The 25,030-nt window shown below is 47.5% G+C and overlaps 1 protein-coding gene across 1 annotated transcript in view; it reads left to right on the top strand.

Moving 5' to 3' along the window:
* The window catches only part of LOC119814308 (cadherin-like protein 26), a 31,920-nt gene extending 7,702 nt beyond the window's left edge, over positions 1–24,218 (top strand). Inside the window, 12 exon segments of the mRNA XM_042055109.1 lie at positions 6,677–6,824; positions 8,474–8,640; positions 9,155–9,283; positions 10,676–10,861; positions 12,704–12,972; positions 14,828–14,970; positions 17,520–17,693; positions 17,696–17,764; positions 19,505–19,720; positions 20,243–20,373; positions 22,562–22,639; positions 24,174–24,218. Coding sequence (XP_041911043.1) covers positions 6,677–6,824; positions 8,474–8,640; positions 9,155–9,283; positions 10,676–10,861; positions 12,704–12,972; positions 14,828–14,970; positions 17,520–17,693; positions 17,696–17,764; positions 19,505–19,720; positions 20,243–20,373; positions 22,562–22,639; positions 24,174–24,218 — 1,755 coding nt within the window.
* Positions 24,219–25,030: the final 812 nt, after the last annotated feature.

Here is a 25,030-nt window from a genome sequence, read left to right as displayed (position 1 = left end):
TAAAATGCTGCTGTTTGGTTTCTGGTAGCCAACATTTGGAGGGTGGAGAGCGGCTGGCTACACAGAGGTCCCGGAAGTGCCTGGTAGCTGCCGTAGGAGGATTTACTGACAAGCTATCGAGGTCCGTGTGTACTCAGGGTTTTTATCACTCCATGACCTTCTGTGCGGTTGAAATTCAGGTTCCAAACCCGGAAAGAAAACTACAAAGAAAGAGCCTCAAGTCACGGGGTTGTGTATCATGTTCCAGTCTCTGCTGGCTACAAAGGCTGTCATCCTTTGTTCCAGGGAACTTGCGGGAACAGGACTTGGCTGTCAGTTAACCCCACCAGGGTGGGAATATGGTGCTTGCTATCTGAGGAAGGTAATTTATGAAGTATTCCCCCAGGAGACTCAAAATATTTATAGATACTACAAAATATAAGCCTTAAAGTCACCACCACCAGGCGCTGACTCGTTTTTTAAAGAGACAGGAATTCTCCCCAAATCAAACTCCACGAGCTGCAAAGTTGACTCTGTGGTTCTTCTCTAGCCCCACGATCTCTGTCTTCTCTAGGCTCCCTGTCTTCAGGATTTATAGTGCTATTAAAAAGGGAAAAAGTACGGGAGGGATCCTACAGCAGCTTCTCAGTTTTTCACAAACAAACCAACCACCGGAGGATCATGTGGAAATGCAGATTCTGGGTTGTGGAGGTGGCTCAGTGGGTGAAGTGCTTGCTGTCCAAGCCTGAGGCTCTGAGTTTGATTCCCAGATCCCATGTAAAAAGCTGAAAGCAGTGTGCACCTGTAACATCAGAGCTGGGAACACAGAAACAGGAGGATCCCTAGAACTTTCTGGCTGGCCAATATAGCAAAATTGGTGAGGTCCCAGTGAAGGAGAGACCCTCTTTCAAGAAAATACTGTGGAGAGATTGAGCCAGACATTTGATGTAGGCCTCTGGACTCCACATACGTGCACACATGTGCACATACACATTAATACACACAATGCAAACTGCTCATCCATTCAGATGGGACCAGTCTGTGTCTGATGAGCCCTGAAGGGAGGCTGGGTCACTGTTCTGGGCTGCTGTGCTGAGAGGCGTGGCTATGCTGCACAGCAGCAGGAAGAGCCCCAGCGAGACTGAACCAAACCAAAGCCCCAGTGCGGTCAGTGTTTGTTTGCTTTAAACATTTGACATGTCATAGGCTGGATGTGTTTGGTGTCTGGAAGCTGGTAACACAGAGCCCTGTCCTTAGGAGCGTTTTGTGAAACTTGGGGTTGGGATGGATAAGCTGTGTGTACTGGCTGCTTGTGTGTGTCAACTGGACACAAAGCAGAGTCATCAGAGAGGAAGGAGCCTCCGTTGAGGAAATGCTTCCATGAGATCCAGCTGCAAGGCATCTTCTCAATTAGTGACCAATGAGGGAGTGCCCAGCCCATGCACAGTGGGTGGTGACATCCCTAGGATGGTAGTTCTGGGCTCTGCCAGGCTGAGTGAGCCATGTGAAGCAAGCCGGTAAACAGCATCCCTGCATCGTCAGCCCCCTGCATCAGCTTCTGCCTCAGGATCCAGCCCTGTTTGAGCTCCTGTTCTGACTTCCTCCAATGATAGACTATGATCTGGAAGTATAAGTCAAATAAACCCTTTCCTCCCAATTTGCTTTTTAGTCATGTTGTTTGGTCCCAGCAATAGAAACCCTAAGACACTGTGCAAGTCACAGATAATTCCCAGGCACCATTTAGAACAAAAAGGTGTAACATGTTAGACTCTCCCAAAGGGGCATGCATCTCAGTGGTGTTTGTGTGTGTGTTTGTGTGTGTGTGTGAGAGAGAGAAAGAGAGAGAGAGAGAGAGAGAGAGAGAGAGAGAGCGAGAGAGAGAGAGAGAGAGAGGGAGAGAGAGAGAGAGAGAGGGAGAGAGGAGGGGGAGATAACCACTAAAGCAGACCGTGTCATTCCAGTCAAGGCAGCAGTGACTACACTGTGTGTTCAGGACCCATGTGCAGTCCTGAGCCTTTTAGGATGGGTTTTTAAGCACAAACCCACATCCTGGGTTGACACACCCCAGTTAGCAAGAATTTAGCCAGAAGCGGAAGTACAGAGGCTGAAAAGCAAGGTTAGTATATTCAGGGTCTTTCCCAGAACTATGGCCTTTGGTGGATTAAGGTCTTTGTTCTGCTTTGGGAGGTGGTGCTCCTGTGTGCTTGGTTCCAAGGCTTGAATTGTACTTCCATCATGGAGTTGGTTGTACAGAGGTCTGGGGCCTGTTACACCGTGTCATCAAGATATTTGTCTTTTTACATTGACTCTCTGTGTGTGTAGGTGTGTTGTGTAAATATATGTGTGTGTGTGTATGTACAGGTGTGTGTGTAAGTGTGTGTAGATGTGTGTGTATGTGTGTAGGTATGTGTAGGTAGGTGTATGTGTAGGTCTGTGTGCATGCTTCTGTGTGTATGTCTGTGTATAGGGATGTGTATATGGGGATGTGTGTATAGGTGTGTGTATGTAGGTGTGTGTGTGTACATGCTTCTGTGTATATGTGCGTATATAGGTGTATGTATGTGTGTGTATGTGTAGGGGTGTATATGTATTTCCATGTCTGTTCCTGTGCATGTGGAGGTTGGGTGTCTTCCTCTCTTACAGTCCACCTTACTTTTGAGACAGGGTCTCTCATTGAATCCAAATTCACCTATTTTCTAGACTGGCTGTCCTTGTCCCCACATCCTCAGGGCTAGGATACAGAGGCATGCCACTATGACAGGCTTGTTCACGGATCCTAGGAACGCCAACTCTTTTTGCATAGTAGATATTTTACTAACTAAGCCATCTCCCCAGATGCCTACACTGGTCCTTTATGTACATTTATGTAAATATGCAAATGCTATTAAAAAATCAAGCCACCTGGTCCTCTCGTTTGTATAGAATATAGGGTGGAAATTCTGGGCTGGCACCATCCACCCAGTGCCCTCTATTCCATGACTCCATTTCACTTTCTCTTTGATGTCAGAGTTTTCTGGAATTTGTGTTTGGTTTTAAAGTCTAACTCTTCCATCAGAATGTAGGTTCTAAGAGGTGAGAGACTCTGGCTTCCCTCATGAACATCTCTCTAAGGTCAAGAGCAAGACTCTTTATATAGTGGTGTCTCAGATAAGTCCATTGGATGACAGGTGAGGTACCAGGCTGGTAAAATTGAGTCTTCTCTCCAGGGTCCAGGAGTCTAATCACACCCACCAAAAAGATGGACTTGCATCTCAATTCATGGCAGCTGTGACTGATTAAAGCACTGAGTTCTTGTGATACAATCAAGTTGAGATGAAGTCGTACTGGAACAGGACTGGTCAATGTCCTAATAAGAAAGCCATTTGGGCACAGAAGAGGGTGAACACTTGGAGTTAGCTGTGAAAAGATGGAGGCAGAGACTTGAGCCACACAGGCATCTGTAAGGCCTGGGATCCTCATTCTTAACAGTGGCCAGAAGCCTGAGCAGGCTCCAGAGGGCTTCCTGCCATACTGCACTGCAGGCCCAGCCTCCAGAGCATGGGTACAAATCCACCATGATGGAGTCTGTCCCCCTGCTGGGTCAGGAGCACATCGGGTGGAGATCACCAGGTGTTGGAAAGTGGCCCAGGCCACCTGTCACCCAGCACATTTTACTCTGACCAGCTGCCTCTCTGCACAAGTGCTGAGAGTGGTTCTGAGATCACGGAAAGACAGGACACCGCTACAAACCATGCAAACACATTGAGGCTGCAAAGGGAGACTCCAGAAACATGCTATTCCTGATACGACCCGGGGGGCTTCTCTAAAATTAGACAAAACTTGTAGAATTTGGGCTTGGGAATGTGGAGGGGGTGGACTAACTTGCTAATGTCATAAAAGAAATCTGTAAAAATCTGCTGAGAATTGCAATATGATTTATGATAGATTCATAAAGAGAAGAATGTCTTTTTCTCCTGTAAAGGAATTTTCTCTATTTATTTTAAATCTTCTCAGTTTCATAGGACATAAGTGCCCATTCCAGTCCATTCTTTTACATTCTTTCAAATAATTGTGTATTGACCATCCCTGCACGGAGTCTCTGACCTACTTCTAAGCCATGCATGTAACTGATTTCCCACTGTGCCTCCAGCATCTAGGATGCTTCCGTCTGCTAGCTTGGGTGTGAGGCTATAGCTCTTGTGCGTGTAATTACAGATGCCATATGGCCGTCTCTCATGCAAGTGCTGCATGGTTTGTTCATCCAAGGGTGTAAATCTCCGGGCTGTAACAAAAGGCTGAAAACCATTCCGCGTACAGAAAGCGCCAGTGGTATTTCCTTTCTGCATTGTGACTGAGTCCCCTGGAATTTCTTAGCATCTTGCCAAAGAATAAACAGCACTCACGCCCCTCAGGCATCTGTCAGAACTAAAGGTCTCAGATGTAGCTTTTAGGATAATAAATGGAATATAAAATAATAAACACAAAACAAACACACGGTTCTTGTTTAAGTGGGAGGATTATGGTTGGCCCAGTTTCAGAGCGAGGAGTCAGGGTGATTAAGGAGCCGAGCTGCCGGCACCGCCATGAATTATGGAGGACGAGGGAGCAACAGTGTGGGAGAGAGCCAATTTGCTTGTGAAAACTTTAAAAATGTATGCTAGAGTCCCTGAAACGGAGTAGCTCAGGAGTAGGAGCCCTGCAGCAGCCGTCAGCCTTCCTGGAGGGGAAAGCTGACCCTGAGGAGACGGAGGCTGCCCACGCTGGTTCTGAGATGCCGGGGAAGAAGTGAAAGGGCTAGACCCATGCTTCAGCCTCTGCCTGCTGGCTGGGCTTTGGGTTCCTCTACCTCGTCCGAGAGCTGAATAGTCAATCATTCTCTGGCACAGAGGGAACAACGTGCTCCCTAGGGCTTCTGCCAGGGTACAAGGGGTTCATCTGCCCATGCAACCCCTTGTTCTTCTTTAAGGAACTCGTTTTTCTTGACACCTGTAGCAGGATCCTGTGCCTGCAACCAAGGTCCCACGGTGGAGGGCTCCTGTGCTCGGGAGCACCTCCATACTGCAGCTCATGGGCATCCAGTTCCTTTTGCTGTGACTGAATTCCTGCAGGATTTCAGTCACTTGAAAATACACATGTGCCTACCTCAACATGCAAGCAGGCCAATTTCTAGAAATATATTTATTACCTCCCAACTTCTGTTTTACGATTAATGGCATATTTTAAGTTACGTATTCAACATTACCTTATTTTAATATTGTAATCAAGAACACCCTGTAACTAGTGGGCTGTGCTTTTTATACTGTTGTCAGACTTCTGAAAGAACAGCACAGCCCGCGGTGTTGAGTTTCCTGAGGTCCCTGCTGTGGCATCTTGCCCTGGTGTGGTTTGTTTGTTTCTGTTGTAACTGGGGAGCCAGGGTTTTACAGTATCACCAGCCAAAGCCCATGGCTTGCTGGTACTCTTGATGCTTTGTACTCTTGACGCTTTATATTTGTGGGTCGATAACGGTGGCCCCCACCACAGCCTCCTGCGGAGTAGCTTCCTGCTCTGAAATCCCCCATGTTCCACCCACTCATCCCTCCCTTATTGAGAACCACAAGCTTTTTATTGTCCTTTTTATTATCCATAAATTTTCCACTTCCAGGCTGTTATGGAGCTGCACTCCCGTGGTTTATAGCCCTTTTAGACTGTTTCTTTATAAAAAAAAATTACGGGCACACATGTATGTGTTTGCACATGTATGTTTCACACATGTGTATATGTGTATGCACATATATATGTGCATACACACACGTGCATGTGTGTAGGTGTGTGTACATGTGTATATGTATGTGGGTCCATATGGTGCGTGAGTGCAAGTGTGTGTGTGTGTGTGTGTGTGTGTGTGCGCGCGCGCGTGCGTGCGTGCATTTGTGTTCTGGTTTCATTTCTGATGTAGTGGTAAAATTCCCTGATAAGAAACAGCTTAAGGGAGAAGGATTTCTGTCTTTCTTACAAGTGTAAGATCTGTAGTAATGTCTGTTCTCTCACTTCTGATCTGGATTCCCTTGTTCGCCCTTGTCTGTTCTCTGTGCCCCATCCCACGCATCAATTTTTCTAGAGCATTTTTAGTTTAACCAACCATGGCTGCTGTTTGGTGTCTTCCATTTCATTGATAATCTGCTCTGATCTCTTATTTCCTCCTTTCTATCTGGGTTAATTTGTTTAACTTTCCCAAACGTTCTCAATATGCAAGCTTAATTTACTAACCTCTAGCAAGGTAGGACTCCTGGACAAGCTGGAGAGGCGTGGCCATTCCTCTTCATTACCTCAGTAAGGACATTGACTCTCTATGAACTGATATGTCTGCAACTGTATTGGTTCCTCTGGGTGTCCCTTTCTCTAAAACCTATAGGTCTTGGCTATTATTCTCAAGACCCAGTAATAGTACCCGTGTCTTCCTTTCTCAAGGCAACACTGATAAACTGTAGAAACAGCTCTCCAGCATCTTGCTCAGGTCTACTCAAATAGAGAAACCAAGTCTGACCTTGATAATGACTGGGCTTTCCCCCTAAATCTGTGCATAGCTGATCTGTGCATAGCAGGAGCCTGTGCTGGGGGAGCGTGGCACCGAGGCAGGCCCTTGGAACTGCACTACACATCTTGGCATTTATGGTTCTTTGATCAGTGCCCTTGGGTATACTCACCCACACTGTTTACAGAGTTCTCTGCTCCCCAGGTTTACTTTGATGCTGTGGATCGATCCACAGGGAAAGTGGTGGATGAATCCCTGATTTTCAACATTAGAGTCAGAGACGTGAATGATCACGCACCCCAGTTTCCTGAGAAGGAATTTAACATCAGTGTGAAAGAGAGCCACGCGGCAGGTGCGTTGGGTGTGTTTTACTGTGTGACTATGCCTCTCTTTGCCCTGTGTGGCTCCCCCACTTCTTGCTTTGATAGTGATGGGGACTTTGATCCAGGTAACTCAGGAAGGCTTTTCACTGCTCATGTAAAAGGTCGCAGGCCCAGAGTCGCTGAAGGCTTTGCTCTCTGTTAGCTTCATTTTGTGTTGGCCGTGGAAGGACGTGGAAATTGTGCCGTCTGGAAGAGCGGGCGTGTAAATGTAACCTAACAACAAAGCCACATCTCGAGGGATAGAGATGGAGCCATGGCAGGCTCACCAGGGGCTCTGCAAGTGTCTCATCTGCAGAACAACAGGGAGATGACATCTGGCCTCTGGGTTTCAGAAAGCAAATCTTTACATGCCAAACTAATTTTCCTAGAAGGAGAATGAGAATCTATTTTTATAACAAAAGCAGTGTTTAATATTGTAAAATAGTCTTTGGAAAATTCGAAGACCTGAAGCCACGGGAATAGGAAGCATTTTCAGAAGTTTGTAAAGTTTTAGGACTTTTTTCTCCTTTGGGTTTTCCACGCATGTTTACCCAGTTTGTGATGTGCATGTTCATGCCTTGTCAGGTGTTCTATATGAGTGTAAATACACACTTACATATGTACTTTTTATGAGAGCAGGAAGTGTACATGTATTAGTCCTTAAATGTTTGTAGATGCTGGGTGTCTCTGTCTGTTCATGCTTCCTGGTTTGAGAAGCTGGGTTGGGTCAGTGAGATGGGTCCTGGTGGGAAAGCACTGCTAAAGCCGAAAGCTCCAAGGTCCAACCTGAAACTCCTGCGAAGGCAGCAGGAGAAAACTGACTCCACAAACCTGTTCTGAGACCCCCACACATGCCCTGTGGCATGCGTGCCCCCATCATACAGACATGCAGTAATATAAATACTTTCCTGCCATGCTTGCCTGCACATCTGGTACACTAGATCTTTGGTGGGCAAGTTTTGAGACATCTCCTTGGTCTCCCGTGTCTGACTGTTTGGTTGATGCCTTTTAAAAAGTGTTTTTGCAAACTGTTTGAGGAAGGTATGTGAGCTGGCTTGTGCTGCTCTCAGGCATCACAAGTGATGCGTGAGCTCAGGGGAGAAGAGTGACTGGGCTCAGACGGGTGGTGAATTGAAGAGGGTCAAGTATTCATTCGGCGGCAGAGCAAGAGCGCGCCAAGTGTTGTCTGTAATCTTGCCTGTGGCTGAACATTTTCACACATTTCTCAGCCTTTTCTTTTTTAATCAATGTCCCTTTCCTGTTAGTATGTTTGTCATTTGCTTCCTGATCAAAGCTTGCTTCTTCTGTGTGAAGAACACATACTTGGCACATGCATTTCAAGTGTTTATTACTCACTTTTAAGTTTTGTCTGTATTTTTTATACATTTAAAAACTTCATGTATCAGTTGTACCCCGCCCTCTTCTGCAACAGCGGTCCTAGCTAGAAAGCTCCTTGAAGTTTACCCTAAGTTAAATATCCACCTTTATTTTGCATAGTGTGTCTGTATGCTGATTTTTCATTTAAATATCTCATCCATCCTGGTGTGTGCCCCGATGCCATTTTCAAAGGTTCTTCCCTCTGTCTACTTTCGCAAACAACCTTCAGCCAGCAATAACATTCTTAAAAACTTCTTTCTAGGTCAACCTATTTTTCAGTTGTTAACGGTCGATTTGGATCAAGAAAACACTCCAAATTCTCAAGTCCTTTATTTCCTCGTTTCTCAAACACCATTACTGAGAGAAAGTGGCTTTCGGATTGATCTCATCAGTGGGGAAGTACGACTCTCGGGATGCTTAAAATATGAGGTTATGTAGATTTTATTATTTGAATGCACCAGGGCTGGTGAGCTAGCTCTGTCAGCAAAGTGATTGCTGCCCTGGCAGGAACACCCAGTTCCAGTCCCAGAACCCATGAAAACTAGTGCTGTGGTGGGGTGCCCGTTGTCCCAGAGCTACAGAGGCAGAGAAAGGCTCCTCTCTAGGGCTTCCTGGGCAGCCAGGCTGGCCAAACTGGTGAGCTTCGGGCTCCACGAGAGACTTTGAATCAAGAATGAAGGTGCACAGTGCCTGAAGAACACCCAAGGTTAACTTCTGGCAATGTGCGCGCGCGCACACACACACACACACACACACACACACACACACACACACACACACACAGTGTTGTTTTTGCCTCAGCCCCAGATTGGGGTCTATATTTGCAACTGGGAGTCTTCTGTGGTTAAGCCTTGCTATAGAAATTGCTAGAAAGAAATATCCTTGTTAATATTTCCCTCTCCTGTGTTTGTGGGGCTTAACATTCCTTTTCTTGCCCATGTAGACTGCTCCTTGGTTCACTCTGATAGTCAGAGCGACGGATTGTGGAGAGCCATCCCTGTCATCCACAGCCACCATTCACGTCAGTGTGGAAGAAGGCAACAACCACATGCCCACATTTGTGGAAGACCATGTAAGGCATAGGGTGCCTGAATTCTAAGCCCTCTACAAAGGTCCCCAAGCCCTAGGCTTACATACTTCTCCTGGGTCATGAGCAAGTACATACGATACTCCAAAGTAACCTAAAGTGGAACTGGGCAGTCCACCCAGGGCTAGAGAGAGAGCTCCATCTGCTAAATACTTGCTTCCCACGTGTGAAGGTCTGAGTTTGACACCCACCACTCATAAAACTCTGGGTATGGTGTTGTCCACTGAGACCAGGCAGGAAGATCCATGGGGTCCATTCGCAGCCTTCCTTGCCTAATTGGTGAATTCTAGATCTCAGTGGGAAACCTGTCTCCAAAAGCAAGGTTGGAGCCATCAAGATGGTTCATTGGTTACAGGAGCTACCCTCCTGACAGCTTGAGTTCTATCCCTGGAACACAGATAGAAGCGTAGAACTGACACTTTCATAGTGTCTTGGGGTGGGGAAGGAGGCTGCTACATATGTATGTTCCTGCACACACAAATTGATCTCAAGAGGAGTTTTCCTTGATGACCCAGTAACAACACCCTGTACCCCTCCTGAATACTCTAAGCCCTTTGTTCATTCATCTGCCTTGTGCTGTTCTACTTAATGAACATATTTATTCTAGTTCCTGCCTGATCTTCTCCCCCAATGCAGGCATTCCATTCTCAACTCCTTGGGATTATTATTATTATTATTATTATTATTATTATTATTATTTTACCAGTGCGTACTGACTGTTGCATTAATGATTCAACCAATTAATTTTAAAATGGATTATTTAAATGTTTTAATTACATAAACCAATATGGAATGTTTTCAGTGAAAGCTCCTCTTCCAAAAGTTTATACCAATGACAAAATAATGTTCCAGTTAAGCCCGTGTCAGAATCCTTCCCTGGTTTAGGAAAAATCTATGCGCTCAAAAATAAGCCTGGAAAAAAATACCTCACTGTCCTGCCGTGCTTGCTTAGAGACTCTCTACAAAAACTACTGAAAAATGAGCTATTTCAAGGAACTGTGTGTGCTGGAAAGATGGTCCCCTTGATCCAAATAAATCTCTCCCTATTGTGGAAGAGCTAGGATACTTACAACACGTGAGCTAGGCTGTGTATTGCATCTTAAAAATTCTCAGTGGAAGAATGCACTGAGTTGGACTGAAGACTCTCTTTAAATTTATCCAATCTTAGGCACAGAGTCTCAGGGAATGATGTTCATAGGAAGGAGCCTGTTCCCGACTTCATGGCATCCCTAATATAACTGGAGAAATTCTTCAAATGCTTGAAGGTCAAGGGTGTCTCGATGAGGACCCAGCCCTTCCCCAGCCCCCACCCCTGCCCTCTTCTCTATGGTGTGTCTTTGCGTCTGTGACATGGACAATGATGATGATTTCTTCCAGTATGAGATTCAGATTTCTGAAGGTGAAGTCGCACGGGGCGTGTTGTATCTCCCTGTTCAAGACGGAGACTCACCGTTTACACCAGCTTGGAGAGCACAATTCCACATATTGGACGGCAACGAGGAGGAACATTTTGACATCATGACTGACCCTGAGACCAACCGAGCGGTATTAAATGTTATCAAGGTAAAGTCAGGGTCAGGCGGTGGTGGATGCTGTGGTCCCCGTCCGGAGGACAAGCCATAATGACTAAGGGGTTAGTACCTGCTTAGCTCTCACTGTGTGCGGAATGCATAGTGTGCCCCGTGCCATCCTTAGAAGAACGCAGGACCATCTGAACGCTTTGTGTAGAGGCCGAGTGTTGGGACCAATTGAGTCCTGGCCTTCAGCTGCTCTTCCCTTCTAGAGCCTTCTAATTGACGTTACTAGAAGCTGTCCCTAGCCTAGAGGATCAGAGGATGGGATTTTCACCTGTTGGCCATTGACTGCAGGGTATTTAAGCCTCCATGGTGCTATTAAAGAAGGGCTTTGCCGGGCGGTGGTGGCGCATGCCTTTAATCCCAGCACTCGGGAGGCAGAGACAGGCGGATCTCTGTGAGTTCGAGGCCAGCCTGGTCTACAAGAGCTAGTTCCAGGACAGGCTCTAAAAAAGCTGCAGAGAAACCCTGTCTCGAAAAACAAAAAAAAAAAAAAAGAAGGGCTTTTGTACCAGCGATTGGAGGTCTGTGTGTTGGTCTGTCTCTGCGTCTGCTTCCTCAGACTCCAGCCCCTTGCTGGAGAACTGGGTTCTAGCGCAATAGAGCACAGACGGGGGTGGGGCGCGGTACGCAGCAATCGAGGGCTCCTCCTGCAGTAACAACAAGAAGCAGACTTTTTATGCTATCGAGTTCTTTGACACATTTTGTTGCTGTTGTTGTTGTTGTTACAGACAAAAATCTACCACATTCACATAAGGCTGGAGTTTTTATTATCTCTTTTCCTGATGTGATGAAAAGTGAACTTTAAAAAAATATTTATTTTTTGGGTCAGGGTCTCAAATATTGCAGATTGGCCTTGAACTCATTACATAGTAGAGGATTCCCTTGAATTTCTCATCTTGTCTCTAACTCTGGAGTGCCAGGATTATGGACATACGCAACCATACTTGCTTTATGTGGTGCTGGGGCTCGAACCCAGGGCTTTGTGCGCGCTAGGCAAGTGTGGGACTAGCTGGGCTACCTTCCCCCCCATCCTTTAAAATGTTTCTCTAATGAAAAGTTCTTCTTTTAATCTCCTGGGTTTAAAACCTTTTAAACCGTTGAAGTGTAAATATTGGGGCATTTGTGTGGGTTGTTATAAGTGCTGAGCTCAAGGAAGCTGGCCCTGGAGGAGAATATTATGGCCATGTTTTATGGGTGAGGAAATCAAAGAGCAGAGAGATCCTTTACATAAAGTCATAGCTGAGAAGAGTGGGCTTGACAGGGGCAGGCGGGCGCTGATGCTTTTAGTCTTTGTGGCTTTCAAGGAGACCTGAGAATGGCCAGCACCTCCCGCACAGAACAGCTACCTCAACTGGAAGGGCCGGCCAGAGTCAGTGCCTCTGGGTAGAGTCGAGATTCTGCCTGTCAGTCGAATAAGATCCAGGAACCGTTCAGGAGCCGCAGCCCACACTGTGAATACCAAATATCTGACAACCCGCTGCACAGTTGCCTGCAATTGAGTTTGTCACCCTCCCGGCTTCTGAGTCCTTCCAAGTCCCAGGCTACTTTGTACCCTGAGTAGCTATGATCATTAGTATTTATATTTCTCCAAGTTTCTCTGATTTCTTTTTTTTTTCCTGTGGCACGGTTAAGACTTGAATGTTTCATGAGTTCCGGGTTTTCTTGCATTTTTCATCACCCTCTGATGGAGGCTGGCTCTGTGCGGTCCGGTGAAAGGGAGCTGGCTTTTGATCACCTCCTCCCACCGCTGGGTTTCTGATGACTTTGCTAAGCGTCCTCCAGCCAGGGGAGCAGTGGGCACTAATGAAGCCCTCTCTTACCTCGGCAGCCTTTGGATTATGAAACTCAAGCAGCCCACAGCCTCGGCATTGTTGTGGAGAATCAGGAGCCGCTCTTCTCTTGTGAGGAGGGCCAGGCACAGCCGTCGACAAAGGCCATGGCCCGCACCACTGTGACTATGCAGGTGATAGACACCAATGACCCACCAGCCTTTCACCCCAGGAGCTTCATCGTCAGCGAGGAGGATGGAGCCAGGCCTGGCATCCAGCTGGGAGATTTCAATGCTACAGACCCAGACAGGGTTGCCAGCCAGATAAGGTGGGCACAGAGAAGCAGGCAGCAAGGCTGGCTGCAGGGTGAGGACTGTTGGCCACCTGGCTGTCGGAGAACATTGCTGAGACTGTTTCAGTCCCAGGAGTAAAAATGTAAGAAGCTACCTGGTAAACTGGCTGGACTAACCCAATTAGCACCCTCACCCTATAGCACCCTCCTGGAGTCCCCCCCCACACTTATCCCCCTCTTGACCCTGCAGAGTCTCTTTTTTATACAAAAATGCTTTGTAACATGTTTCTATGTCCCTCTTTGCCAGATATCCTAGCTCTCTTGCTTCTGGATAAATACTTTTAGTAATATTTATTATTTTAAATGAAATACTTTAGTCAAATCTTTTTAATAAGGTATATAAGAGTTCAGTCCGTGGCACTGAATACATTCATACACCACCTAGAATCTGGGTACCCAGTAAAGCCAGCTCCCCCGGCTCCTTCCCCAGATCTCCCTCCCCAAGCTCCTCCCCTCAACATCTTTCCCAGTCCACTTCCTCACTTTCCTTTCCCAGATCCCTGGCAGCTACCACTCTCCCATCAGCCCCCATGTCTTGACCACCCCAGTGATGGGACCCTACAGTGTGTCCTCAGACCCTGCTTAGTCAAGGTATCCGTTGTGTCTTCTATGCCAGGGTAGAGGTGGCATCCACAGACCACAGTTAGTGTTTTCTCTTTCAAAGTCCTTTGGTTGAAATTAGTTATTTTTCATGCCCAAATTTGCTTTTGGTCTCAGATGATCTATGGATGAACTCTTGAGTTTCTACTCTTGGCTTGTGAACACTATAAAACCACAACGACTTCTAGAACCTTCCCTAATTGTTAAAGTTGTGCATGAGAAAACAGTCTCTTTAAAATCTATGACCCACTGGCTATCCAGGAGGGATTATGGTGGGTTCTGCTGAAAGCGTTTTCCCAGGTGAGGAAGATGAAACCCGTGGAGAAGCTGCCTTTCTCTGGCCCATTCTCCGCCTGAGCTTCATGCTCCTGGCTTGAGTACACGAATCCCTTACTGTGGTCCCCCCAGAGGCACCTGACATGGTTCCAATGGATGCCATCTGATACCAATCACTCTCAGAAACCCTGAAGTGTCCTGCCAAACTCTTAAAATGGCTCCAGGTTCACAAGTGATGGGTAGTAAGATGATCTTCAAGTGAGAGAGTCCTTTAGGATCTGCTACAAGAGGGTCAAGACTCATGGTTCCGAGGCACACTGTACTGAACGGGAAGCCACCCTCTGCTGATACTCAAAGACTGACTGTGCTCCTGCACCAAGTGTTTCCCTAAGGCAGGCAGAGTTGTGCTCAGGCCGCACAGGAAGAGAGCACTTACGCTAGCGTTTAATTGTGCCTTGCTTACTGCTTCAGAGGTTTCGTCCATTATCATCATGGCAGGAAGCATGATGGCAGGCATGGTGCTGGTCATGTAGCTAACGGTTCTACCTCTGGATCCATAGGCAGCTGAAAGAGAGAGAACCTTTAGGCCTGTCTGCGCTTCTGAAGCCTCAACACCCACTCCCAGTGACACACTTCCTCCAGCAAAGCCACACCTCCTGATCCTTTCAAATAGTGACACTCCCTGGTGTCCAAGCACTCAAATCTATGAACCTAAGGAGGCCATTTGTATTCAGATCACCACAGGAGTTCTGCAATATGTTTTGATTTGTCATTAAAAAGATATTTTGAGGCATGGTCTTGAACCCTCTATAAAGCTGGAGATGGTTTTGAACTCATGACCTCCAGACTCCACATCCCAAGTGCTTGGGTGACAAGTATGCACCACCCTGGCCGTGACTAGTCTTTTGGTAAGGTTTTCTAAATTTAAAAGTTGTGTCTGTGTTCCTTCTACAAGATACAAACTGGTTCATGATCCAGCAGATTGGGTGACCGTGGATGAAGAAACAGGAGCGGTCACCACCAAGCGGCAAATAGACCGGGAGTCTCCTCATGTGAATGGCAGCTTTTACAGAATCCTTGTCCATGCGGTTGACAGTGGTGAGTACTGAGGCAAAGCCGGAGCTAACAGTGGTGACTCCGGTCTCTAAGGGAGGCTGTTTCCAGAATCACTGAGGAAATTATAAAATAAACCTTGTTTTCACTTTGCCTCAATGCTGGAGATTATTTTTGATAATAACTCCTAAAATGGTAAGCCAGGGACCAATTTTGCTGAAAGAGGGGCAGTATTCACTCAGCAGAGACAATTAAACCGGCGAGGAGGCTGCCATCAGGCCCACCATTTTCATCTGTTCATAAGCTAACGCAGTAGCGCTTTGTCAAGCCCAACGATGTGTGATAAATATTTAGCAGCTTCGTGTACCTGGGATGGCTCATAAGCCACAGCAAATGCGACTGAGCAGGATGCATTTGTCATCAGCCAGGACGAGTGGTTTTAAAAACACGTCTTAGTGCATTTCTCCAGATTCCCACAAGGCTGCATCTGAGAACATTTTCAAGTAGCATTAAGAATTGTACCTAAAGACATCTGTGGATGAAAGCCCAGGCTCCAAGGACTGTGGGCCTGCCCAACACACTTGCATAATTATCTGTCAGTGAAGCAAGACCCTAGTCGATGTCCATGGAAGAGAAGCGGGCCAACCCGAACTCTCGGGTGTGACGATTCGGTTGGGGATGGTTGCTTGATGGCCATGGCTTGTCTTTAATTTTAATTTTTGTTCTAATTTAATTAGAAAAGATGATTTTTAAATCATCATAAATTTGCACCATTCCTCCCTCCCTTGTGCTCCCCAGCCCTTGTGATTTCCATCAGAATAACTCAGAGATCATGTGTTGAAGTAAAGAGATCGAGGAGTGTGTTCTAGAGAGAAGTGGGGGAGGGGCCTCAAGGGATGAGAGTGGACAGCAGCCAAGGGGCCCATTGAGGAAGAAAGCTTATCTATGGGGTGAGGAGAGTGGCCAGTGGTCAGAGACATCCACTTTTAGGAACAGCTTCATGCTTCATGTTTCCTCCCCGGAGATTGGCAAGCTCTTTACCAGATTTGTAATATGATCTGTAGTAGATTATTACCAGGTAGTCATAGTCTTTCAGACAGTTCTGATTGGTTGCCGTGTCTTCACCTGGGGTCAGAGTCCGGAGTTTCAGTACCTAGTTTCGTCAGCTGCTGAATTATGAGGGGAGAGCCACCCTCAGTGACACCCAAACCTGCCAATACCCGACCAGTCAGTCATAGAGCAGATTCACAGGGGTTTCAGCATCCTGGCACCCTTTGCCAGCTTCCCCAGTACACCACCTTATAAATCTGTGTAGTCTACCATCACCTGCAGGAACCACACTGACCCCATATTCCCTGGGGATCCCACATACTACCCTTTTACAGACACTCACTTTCTCTTAACATGTAACATGACTGACAGAACATGCTAGTATATGCTACCTCATCTACAAATGACTTAAGATAACGACAAGGGTTTTGTTGCTTTTCCTGGATGGTTTGACTTTTCATAAAGGCAAGAAACAGACTGAGCACAGACCTGGGCCGTTCCTGGCATGGGAAGAGAAATGGCCGGATGTTTCAGTGGGTGGATTCGTCCTTAGCACAGCTGAGCATAGTCATTTACCAGGCTTGTGTGCACAAGGAGGGCTCTCTGAATGGATGGACTAGGCCCAAAGGCCCTCCTACCTGCTCCCTCTCAGAAAACAAATGAGACGGGGCCGTGGAAGAGCAGTCTTCCCAGTGCAGGCTTGAGAAGTGGGATGGAGAGTAGTCTGTCTCACGGGAAGTGCACCCCTGTCTTCACAGGTCAAGTCGTGATGGGGTGATGGGTGGGAGGACCCCTGCTTTCCTGCTCTTGGGCAAACTGGCCCTCTTCTGCCGTTTCTGTGAAGGATTTGTAGGGCAGAGACTGGCTACAGCTTTTTCCTGGCAAATCAGTTTCCTGTCCAACCTCCTGGGTCCCCTTAGCACATGAATTTTGCAATTCAAATAGAGAGGGAGGCAGAGGAAGGAGGATGCAACACAGGTGTGTTCCCCACATGAGGACAGGCAGAAGCAGAGATGCCAGGCCAGCCTGCCTTTGTTTGCACCACACCTCAAAGCTGGGTTAAAAGGAGGTGCTGTTTCTCCCAGTTAAGATACTGCTGGGTTTCATTTGCTTGATTAATTTTCTCTTAAGTGATTCACTTATTTATTCATTTAGTCACAATTTTATTACTTCTTTGAGAATTCTGTATAATGTATTTGCTCACCTCCATCGACTCTTCTCAGACGCCAACCCCTCTCCTACACAATCCACTCTGTGTTCTCTTATCTTTTAAAAGCCCATCGGGAACAGTTTGTGCTGCCCATGTGTGTCTGTGTGTATACTCGTCGTATGTGTCTGTGTGTCTCTGTCCACTGCAGGGTAGTCGACCAACCAGGGCCACACCCTGACTGAAAACTGACTGGCTCTCCAGAGAGCTAGCGATTGTTGCAAGCCCTCCTGGTTCTGGAGCTGTTGACGCTGCTGGGTTTCTTTGAGTTCATTTTAATTTTCTCGCTCCCGTGTTTTAACCTCCTCTGTTATCCCGGGTTGCTCTCCCTTCCAAGGCCTCCCACCGCTGACTGGCACAGGGACCCTGATGCTTTTCCTGTCTGACATCAATGACAATGCTCCGGCTCTCCAGTCTCATTCTCGACACTTGGAGATCTGCGAGTCTGCCGGGAACGAGCCCCTGCTCTTAGAGGCCGAGGATGCCGACCTGGACCCCTACTCCGACCCCTTTACTTTGATTTGGACTCTGCCCAGAGAGGTGTAGATGGTTCTTGGATGCTGAGGACGAAGCAGGGTGAAGGTTTGTACAGGATAGGGGCTAACACAGACGGCAACAAGTGATTTAGGGTGGGGACATTGGGTCACACAGTCTCAGGTGACCCTTGGAGAACCTAAAGATCAGAGTGTGCTGTGTGGGAGGGCCAGCCAGGATTACTTACCAAGTCTCAGAAAGGATTCTGGGCACAAGGACTGGGGTGAGCTTGTCTGGATGGAGTATTGCATGCTTGCTGTCACTCATGGCTTTCCTGACACCATGGAAGATGACTGTCTGCTCTGTGCCCTTCTGTCCCCCAATTCTCATCTGGGTCCTTGTCCTCCGTAGAGAACAGCAGCCACGACTGTAACAGTGTGCATGATTGCTGTGAGCCCTAGAGCTTGGGATGATGTAAGGCATCTCTGTTTGCTCTGGACAGAGAGGCTGACAGACCAAAGAGAGAATTCCATCCCAGTTTAGCTTGGAGAGCTGGGGTTTTACAGGGGTAAGGATGAGTCAGAGGCAGCTAGCTTTTCATCAGGGCGTCTCTGGGCAACCGAGAGGCAGTTGTGCCTGATGTACAACTCCCAGTCAAACTTTTGTCTCTTACACAGCCTGCCAGTCCCCAGGATCACATAGTGGGGCAGGAATCTCAGGTACGGGTCTGGCGACCCCTTCATCACCATAGACAGACCACCGTTCTGGCCCACTTAATCCCATTGCTGGGCCAAGGTCTAAAGTCCCTGGTGGGTCACTGCACTCTGTGCACTCTCTGTTTCCCAATGCCAATGAGTGTATTATGTCTGGAGGACCTGTCTCCACTGCAGTTGTCCATCTGAGCCTGGATATGGTAGGTTGTGAACTTGCAGTTACCATCAGAAGTGAAACTAGTCTTGGGACTTCTCTAATGTTGCCTATGGCTCCTTTTGCCAGCAGCAATAATGGGGTAGCTACAAGGATGGAGGCCTTGCTCCACACTGCTATGGACAGAAATTTCCTTCTCCCCTAGGGCCCTTTACTCATGCAAACCCAGGATTCTTCACTTTACCACTGAAAAGACTTTCAGGGTGAGCCAGACTGAAAGGCAGCTGGAGTTTATTACAATTTGGAGAGAAATAGGCTCATGGGTGAGTGTAAGATATACCCAAGTGTGGGTATGGGTTTCTCAAGGAAGAGTCCCAGTTAAGTGCATTTATAGTGGGTGTAGGCAGGATCCTGTGATTGCAGGGAGGGTCCTGTATGTGTAGACAGGGTCCTGTGTGTGTAGACAGGGTCCTGTGTGTGTAGACAGGGTCCTGTGTGTGTAGACAGGGCCCTGTGGGTGTAGACAGGGTCCTGTGGGTGTAGACAGGGTCCTGTAGCTTTTCTAAGTTGCTTGTTCAGATAACACAATTGACAGGAAGGTTTAAAGGTTACAGACTTTTCTTCTGTCAATAAAGCTGCAAAGTAGGGTTACAAGGAGTGTTGTTTATGTTTTAAAATGAGGGGGTGTTAAAAACTCAAGGCTGTGGATCACTTGGGCCCTAAGCTAACACAGCTTATCTGTCATCCTTACTTGGGATCTTTAGGAAGACACTTCATCTGTAGGCAATTTGACTTTATTAATGGTATCTAACAGAAAAGGCCACCCAGATCCTGGGACAAAGGGCCTCTTTTCTTTCCTGTGTGCTCCCTGATTTTGGATTTTCTATCTTGTCCCGTTTCCATGCAGAGTCTTGGTCCTGGGGGGAAGCAAGGAGATGTACATGGGCCAATGAGCCTATTCGTGTCTTCCTGCCTTTGCAGGCCGCTCTGCTGAGCTCGTGATGCTGAGAAGCCTCCCGCCCGGGGATTACTTGGTGCCACTATTCATAGGAGACAGACAGGGCCTCACGCAGAGGCAGACGGTCCACGTGAGGGTCTGCTCCTGTCCTAGTGGATCCAAGTGTGAGACTCTCTCTGACACGGGGTCTCTGCTGTGGGCCCTGTCCCCTGTCTGTGCAGCGCTCCTGGCTCTGACAGGTCAGTGCCTCCTGAGAGCTCAGGGCCTCTCACTGACCGACAGACACTGGGACAGGCTCTGCGTGGGTGGAAGGAGGATGAGCTCTGGGTTTGTTCAGGTCGAAGGTTGCCAGACACACTAATTGGCCGAAATTCAGTTTCCATCAGCAGGCAATTATGTAAACAATGGAATCCACAGAGGAACATGGGTCCAAGGGTGAGCATATGTTTTTAGTAACCATGGTTACAAGAAGTACACAGGTGTCCTAGGTTCCCGGGTTTGACTAAGGTTAATAAGGGCACTAGTTATTCCAAAATAAAAAAAATAAAAAATAAAATGAAACAAAATTGAGTATTCCTGGCCAGTAAATACCAAGCAGTAAGTTCAGCACGAAGTGTTAGCATCTACCTGAGCCTCACACACTGCTCAGCTCCTAAGATGATTTAGATGGAGCCTGACCCTGTCAGGTGGCGGCTGCGTGGGTTCCCTGAAGCCTCTGACAGGGGCAGCGAGCTTGCTCCTTCCTTTCTGTTTCATCACAGCCGCTCTGCTTTCCCTGCTGCGGTGCCGCTTTGAGTTTGGACCCAAGAGGCTCGGAGGCGTCATCCCAAGTGACAATGGCCACCAGACGCTGATTGTGTATAATGAGGAGAGCCAAGCCCTCTCAGCCCAGGTAGGGATGGTGGAGCCGTGCGTTGCATGGCAGCGATGTCAACAGCAGAAATCCGTAGAGCACACGCTGCATAGATTAACTTACTTCATGTGTGTGTGTGAGCGCCTGCATATATGTCTGCACACCAGGCATGTGTACTCCCTGCATAGACCAGAAAAGAGTATTGGATGTCCTGGAACTGGACCTGGATCCTCTGAAGAGCAGCCAGTGCTCTACACTGCTGAGCCATCTCTCAGGCCTTATTTCATTACTCCTAATTCAAGCTTGAGTGACACAGGAAAGCATTGCTTCCACAACTGCATGTCACAAGCCAGATGCGTTTGTGTTTCTACCAGTGGTTCTCAACTATGCTCAGTTCTTCCCGAGGGAACACTTGGCAATGCCTGGAGGTTGCTTTGGATGGTCGCAATTAGAAGATACTATGAGCCCTTAATGGCCTGCGGCCAGGGCTATAGTCAAATATCACCCAACGCAGAAGTATCTGGGCCCAGTATCCCCAGTGTTGACGTGAGAAACCAAGCTCAGGAGAAAACAATTCTGCCAGGTTGAGGATTTCTGGGTGGTAATTGCTTTGCTTGCTGGTGAAATTGTGAGCTTAGCTTCTCTGTCTGGCATGGTCAGGTCATCCTGTAACGGAACTACTGCCCATTCTCTGTAACACAGAGGGCGAGAAGAGATGCCCATGGTTTTGCAGGGACAGGGCTCCACTCTCTTTCTGCCTTTACCTCTTACTAGTTGGTGTATTTGAGCTCACATTCCCATCTGTGGCCTGAAGGGATGGAGTCTGCTCCCCAGGTACTGAATTGAAGGACCATACTTAAGGAAGCACCCAACACAACCAAATTCCTGCAGGGAGCCAGCACCAGTGACACTAGATCTTCCCACCTGATGGTGCTGAAATGTGGCCTTGTTTTATTGTCCCTTGTAGCTGCTCTGGGATGGGTCACATGAGCAATGAGATGGTGGTGTCATGAAGTCTCCTGTCTGTCTTCACTGAGAGCTAGGAGTGGCTGATGGAGGAAGCAGCAAAAAAGTTAAGGAAATCCTGTCCTTTTGTGTCATTGGACATGCCCTATGTTACTTATTCTTTGCTCACACTAAACACTCAACAGAAAAGAACTTAAGGCAGGCTGTTGTTCGTTTGTGTATTTTTTCTTTTCTTGAGTCAATGGTTCAGGAACTTAACCCATCACAGTGAGGAACCACAAGGTGGTTAGCAAATGGGTCCTCTGTGGCAGGAACATACAGAAATGCCTTCTTCATGGTAAGAGAGCGCAGGCCAAAATCCACAATGTTGCTATGGCCCTCAAAGCCCACCCCAGTGACCCACCTCTGCCTGCTATGTCTTTCTCCCCCAGAGATACCATAAGTTCCCCCAAATAGTGCTGAGAAACAAAATGTTCTACACTAGCATCTTTAGTGCTCTGAGAGCTGAGACCCAACCAGTCACATTGGGTGAGCATCGGTTAGGTTATTTTGCTGGCCCTGGGTTTTCATATGTAAAGTGAGGTCAATGTTTCCACTCCCTTGCAGGTTGATTGGACAATTTAATCAAAGTCATGCTCTCAGCTGAGCACTGACGGGCACTGGGTAAATTCTGGCAGCTGACCCCATTGATTCATAACAGCGTTTCAGCATGCATATGCCTGTTTGACTGTCCATCTTACCTGACCATGCCAGAACAATCCAGCCTCTACAACCAGGGACATTCATTCTATTCTTTGGGGAAAGACTCCATCTAAGATGCCACTCACCCACATTGCCACATTCTACTGCTGAGATGATCGCTGGGGTCCTGTGGATGCCTGCCTGTTTGTGGGGAGGCTGGTGGCCCCCACTGAGGTACCCATCAACACTAAAGTTCTTTGGGGTGATTTTTGCTGAGTAAGGATAGGATGAGACCCCCAGGGACCATTGCTGGTGCCTTAGGAGATGATGATTTTGAGATCCAGGGTCTCATGGTATAATGGTGACATAAAAACCAGCACAGTAGGAAGTTCACCCTCTTACCCAGCCACTGAGAATGGCAACAGTAAAACATCCGCTCCCTGATGCATCATCTGGAGCTATGGAATAAAAGGCTCTTCCCCGACAGCCCTACTATCCTGTGTTTAGGTTGCAGGGTTTCTTGCTGATTTTTTATGACTACCCTCTGACCATGGTTATATTTCCTCCTCTGGTTTCACAGATGCAGCCAACTGGGGGCGACCAGATGCCTGCTCTGTCCTTCAGTGCAGCTGCGGCCCATGCCAAGCCAGATGCGAAGGTAACACCCCTCTGTAGATGCTATCTGCTGTTGGTTCTGCAGGAGAAACACACTGGCTGCTTCTCTGGCCCCATGTCACGAGGTTTCTGGACGGGAAGGGTTTACTCACCATTCAGTTTAGTGTTCAGTTTAGAGCTGCTTACAAAGCCTGCCTAGCTTCCTTTATCTAAGCAGCAGGTGCCTCCAATTCTGAAGTCTCAGCTGACTCTGGGCTGCGGAATTTAAGGAGGACCAGAGTCTCTTCTTACTCTGTTCATTCAGCCCCTCCTAGTCAGGGCGGTCTGACTGTAACCATAATTACACCTTGGGTTTCTGGGAAGACATTGCTTTCTCTTCATTCTTTAGTCTGGAAGTTTCTGAGGTCAGGGCATTATCTAGGTGTGCCTAACCTGCGGTTGTGCACTGTGCGTGCGTAGTCCCACTGAGTTTCACACTAGAACTACAGCAGGAGAAGGGGGATTAATATGTGTGTATTAGTTGCTTTTTCTGTGGATAAAATGCCATGAGCAAAGTCAAACTTACAGAGGGAAGAGTTCAGTTTGGCTTAAGGACCCAGGAGGAGAGTCCATCATGGCAGGGAGGAATGGCAAGTGGTGAGAGCCGAGAGGTCACACATTGATCATACACAGGAAGCAGAGGGGGGATCTGAAAGTGGGCGAGGATATAAACTCTCGAGCCCACCCCCAGTGACACACTTCCTCCTGCAAAGCTCCTTCCTGAAGATGCAATACCTTCCCCCAAACAGCAGCAGTAGCTGAAATCTATGGAGAGCATTTTCAATTAAACCACCAAATTACTGGTCCCTACGTTACAGGTGAGAACACTGAGGCCCTTTGGTTGCAAATTTTTGGTGTCCCTGGGGTTCCCTTCCCAGGGTCCTGTACACGCTAAGCACATTCATAATGATGGTTAGATCAGCCTCTGTTCCCACTCTCTCAGAGCTAAGGAGCCACTTGGGACTGTGTGCTAGAGTGGTCCTTTTGACTTCTGTGGCAAAGGAGATATCAAGTCAATGTCAAGATCCACACAAATTCCTTTATGGGGTGTGTGTGTGTGGTGATATGTGCCTGTGTGCTTGAGGGGTACACATGTGTACACTGGTTGGAGGCCAGAGGGTCAACCTTTAGAATCTATCCTTCCTTAGGATCTATCTCCTATATTTGTTTGTTTGTTGAGTCAGGGTCTCTTTCTGGGGCCGGAGCCTCATTTAGGCTGAACTGGCCGGATGGCAAGTCTAGGGATCTCTGCTTTCCACCTATCTCCCCAGGGGCTTGGGAGCCAGACAGACACCACTACTTCTAGCTTCTACTAATGCTAGTGCTTGGGATTGAACTCAGGCCCTCACGCTTTTGCATTCAACTGAGGTATTTCTCCAGCCGACCAGCTTGATCTTCTTTGAAATTTTGCTTTCTTATTGATTGGAAAGTCTAAATTAAAACACAGAGATTGTCTTAGTTAGATTTTTATTCCCATGAAGAGACACCATGACCATGGCAACTTATAAGGAAAGCATTTAATTGGATCTGACTTACAGGTGCAGAGAGATTTAGTCCGTTATGGTCATGGGCGGCAAGCATGAATGCTGGAGAAGCAGCTGAGAGTTCCACAACAACACCTGCAGGCAGCAGGAAGCGAGACACTGGGCCTGACTTGAGCATCTGAAACCTCAAAGCCCACCCCCAGTGACAACACTTTCTCCAACAAGGCTACACCTCCTAATAGTGTCACTCCCCTATGAAACCTATGGGGTCTGCTTTCATTCAAACACCGCAGAGATCATCACCTCTATCAGAACTCCTTAAATCCAGACTGATCCACTTGTCACCATCCTTCCTAGACCAACCCCGTGTGCTCACTTCATTTTAGGGACCTGTGTCAACCATAGATGCTCTGGAACTCCTTGTCTCACCCCCGCTAGGCTTCTCAGAGCTGTTGTGATTTTGCCCTTCTTCCCCACTCCCTCTTCCTGCTCTGCGTCCTTGCCTCTGAGGACCTGAGCAAAGAGAGTAGTTGGTTGGCTCCCTGCTGGGAAGAAATGATCTTCTTGGAGAAAACCAGAATTTCTCCCAGGACCTTGATGAGATCCTGCCATGGACAGACAAAGTGTCTTGTGCTCTAGGGAATCCGTCGAGTTGCAGATGGTTGCTCTCGACTGCAGTCACTTCCCCAGTTGACAGGCAGACAGTTCCTTTAAGAGAGAGATCCCTTTGAGAAGATTCATAGAGAGTTTTATAGCAAACACACACAATGAAAATCCATAGGTGGAGTGCCTTCTGAAAGCCGTGCATCCCCAATATTTTCTATTAATTATCATTGCTTGTGTTGGTGGCTGTTGTTTGAGGGGGTAGAAGTCTTTCAGCTGGAAAGTTGTAGCAAGCTGAGAAAACTGGG

Source organism: Arvicola amphibius, chromosome 5 (assembly GCF_903992535.2).
Source record: "Arvicola amphibius chromosome 5, mArvAmp1.2, whole genome shotgun sequence".
Lineage (NCBI taxonomy): Eukaryota > Metazoa > Chordata > Mammalia > Rodentia > Cricetidae > Arvicola > Arvicola amphibius.
This window is presented reverse-complemented; position numbering and strand designations above follow the sequence as displayed.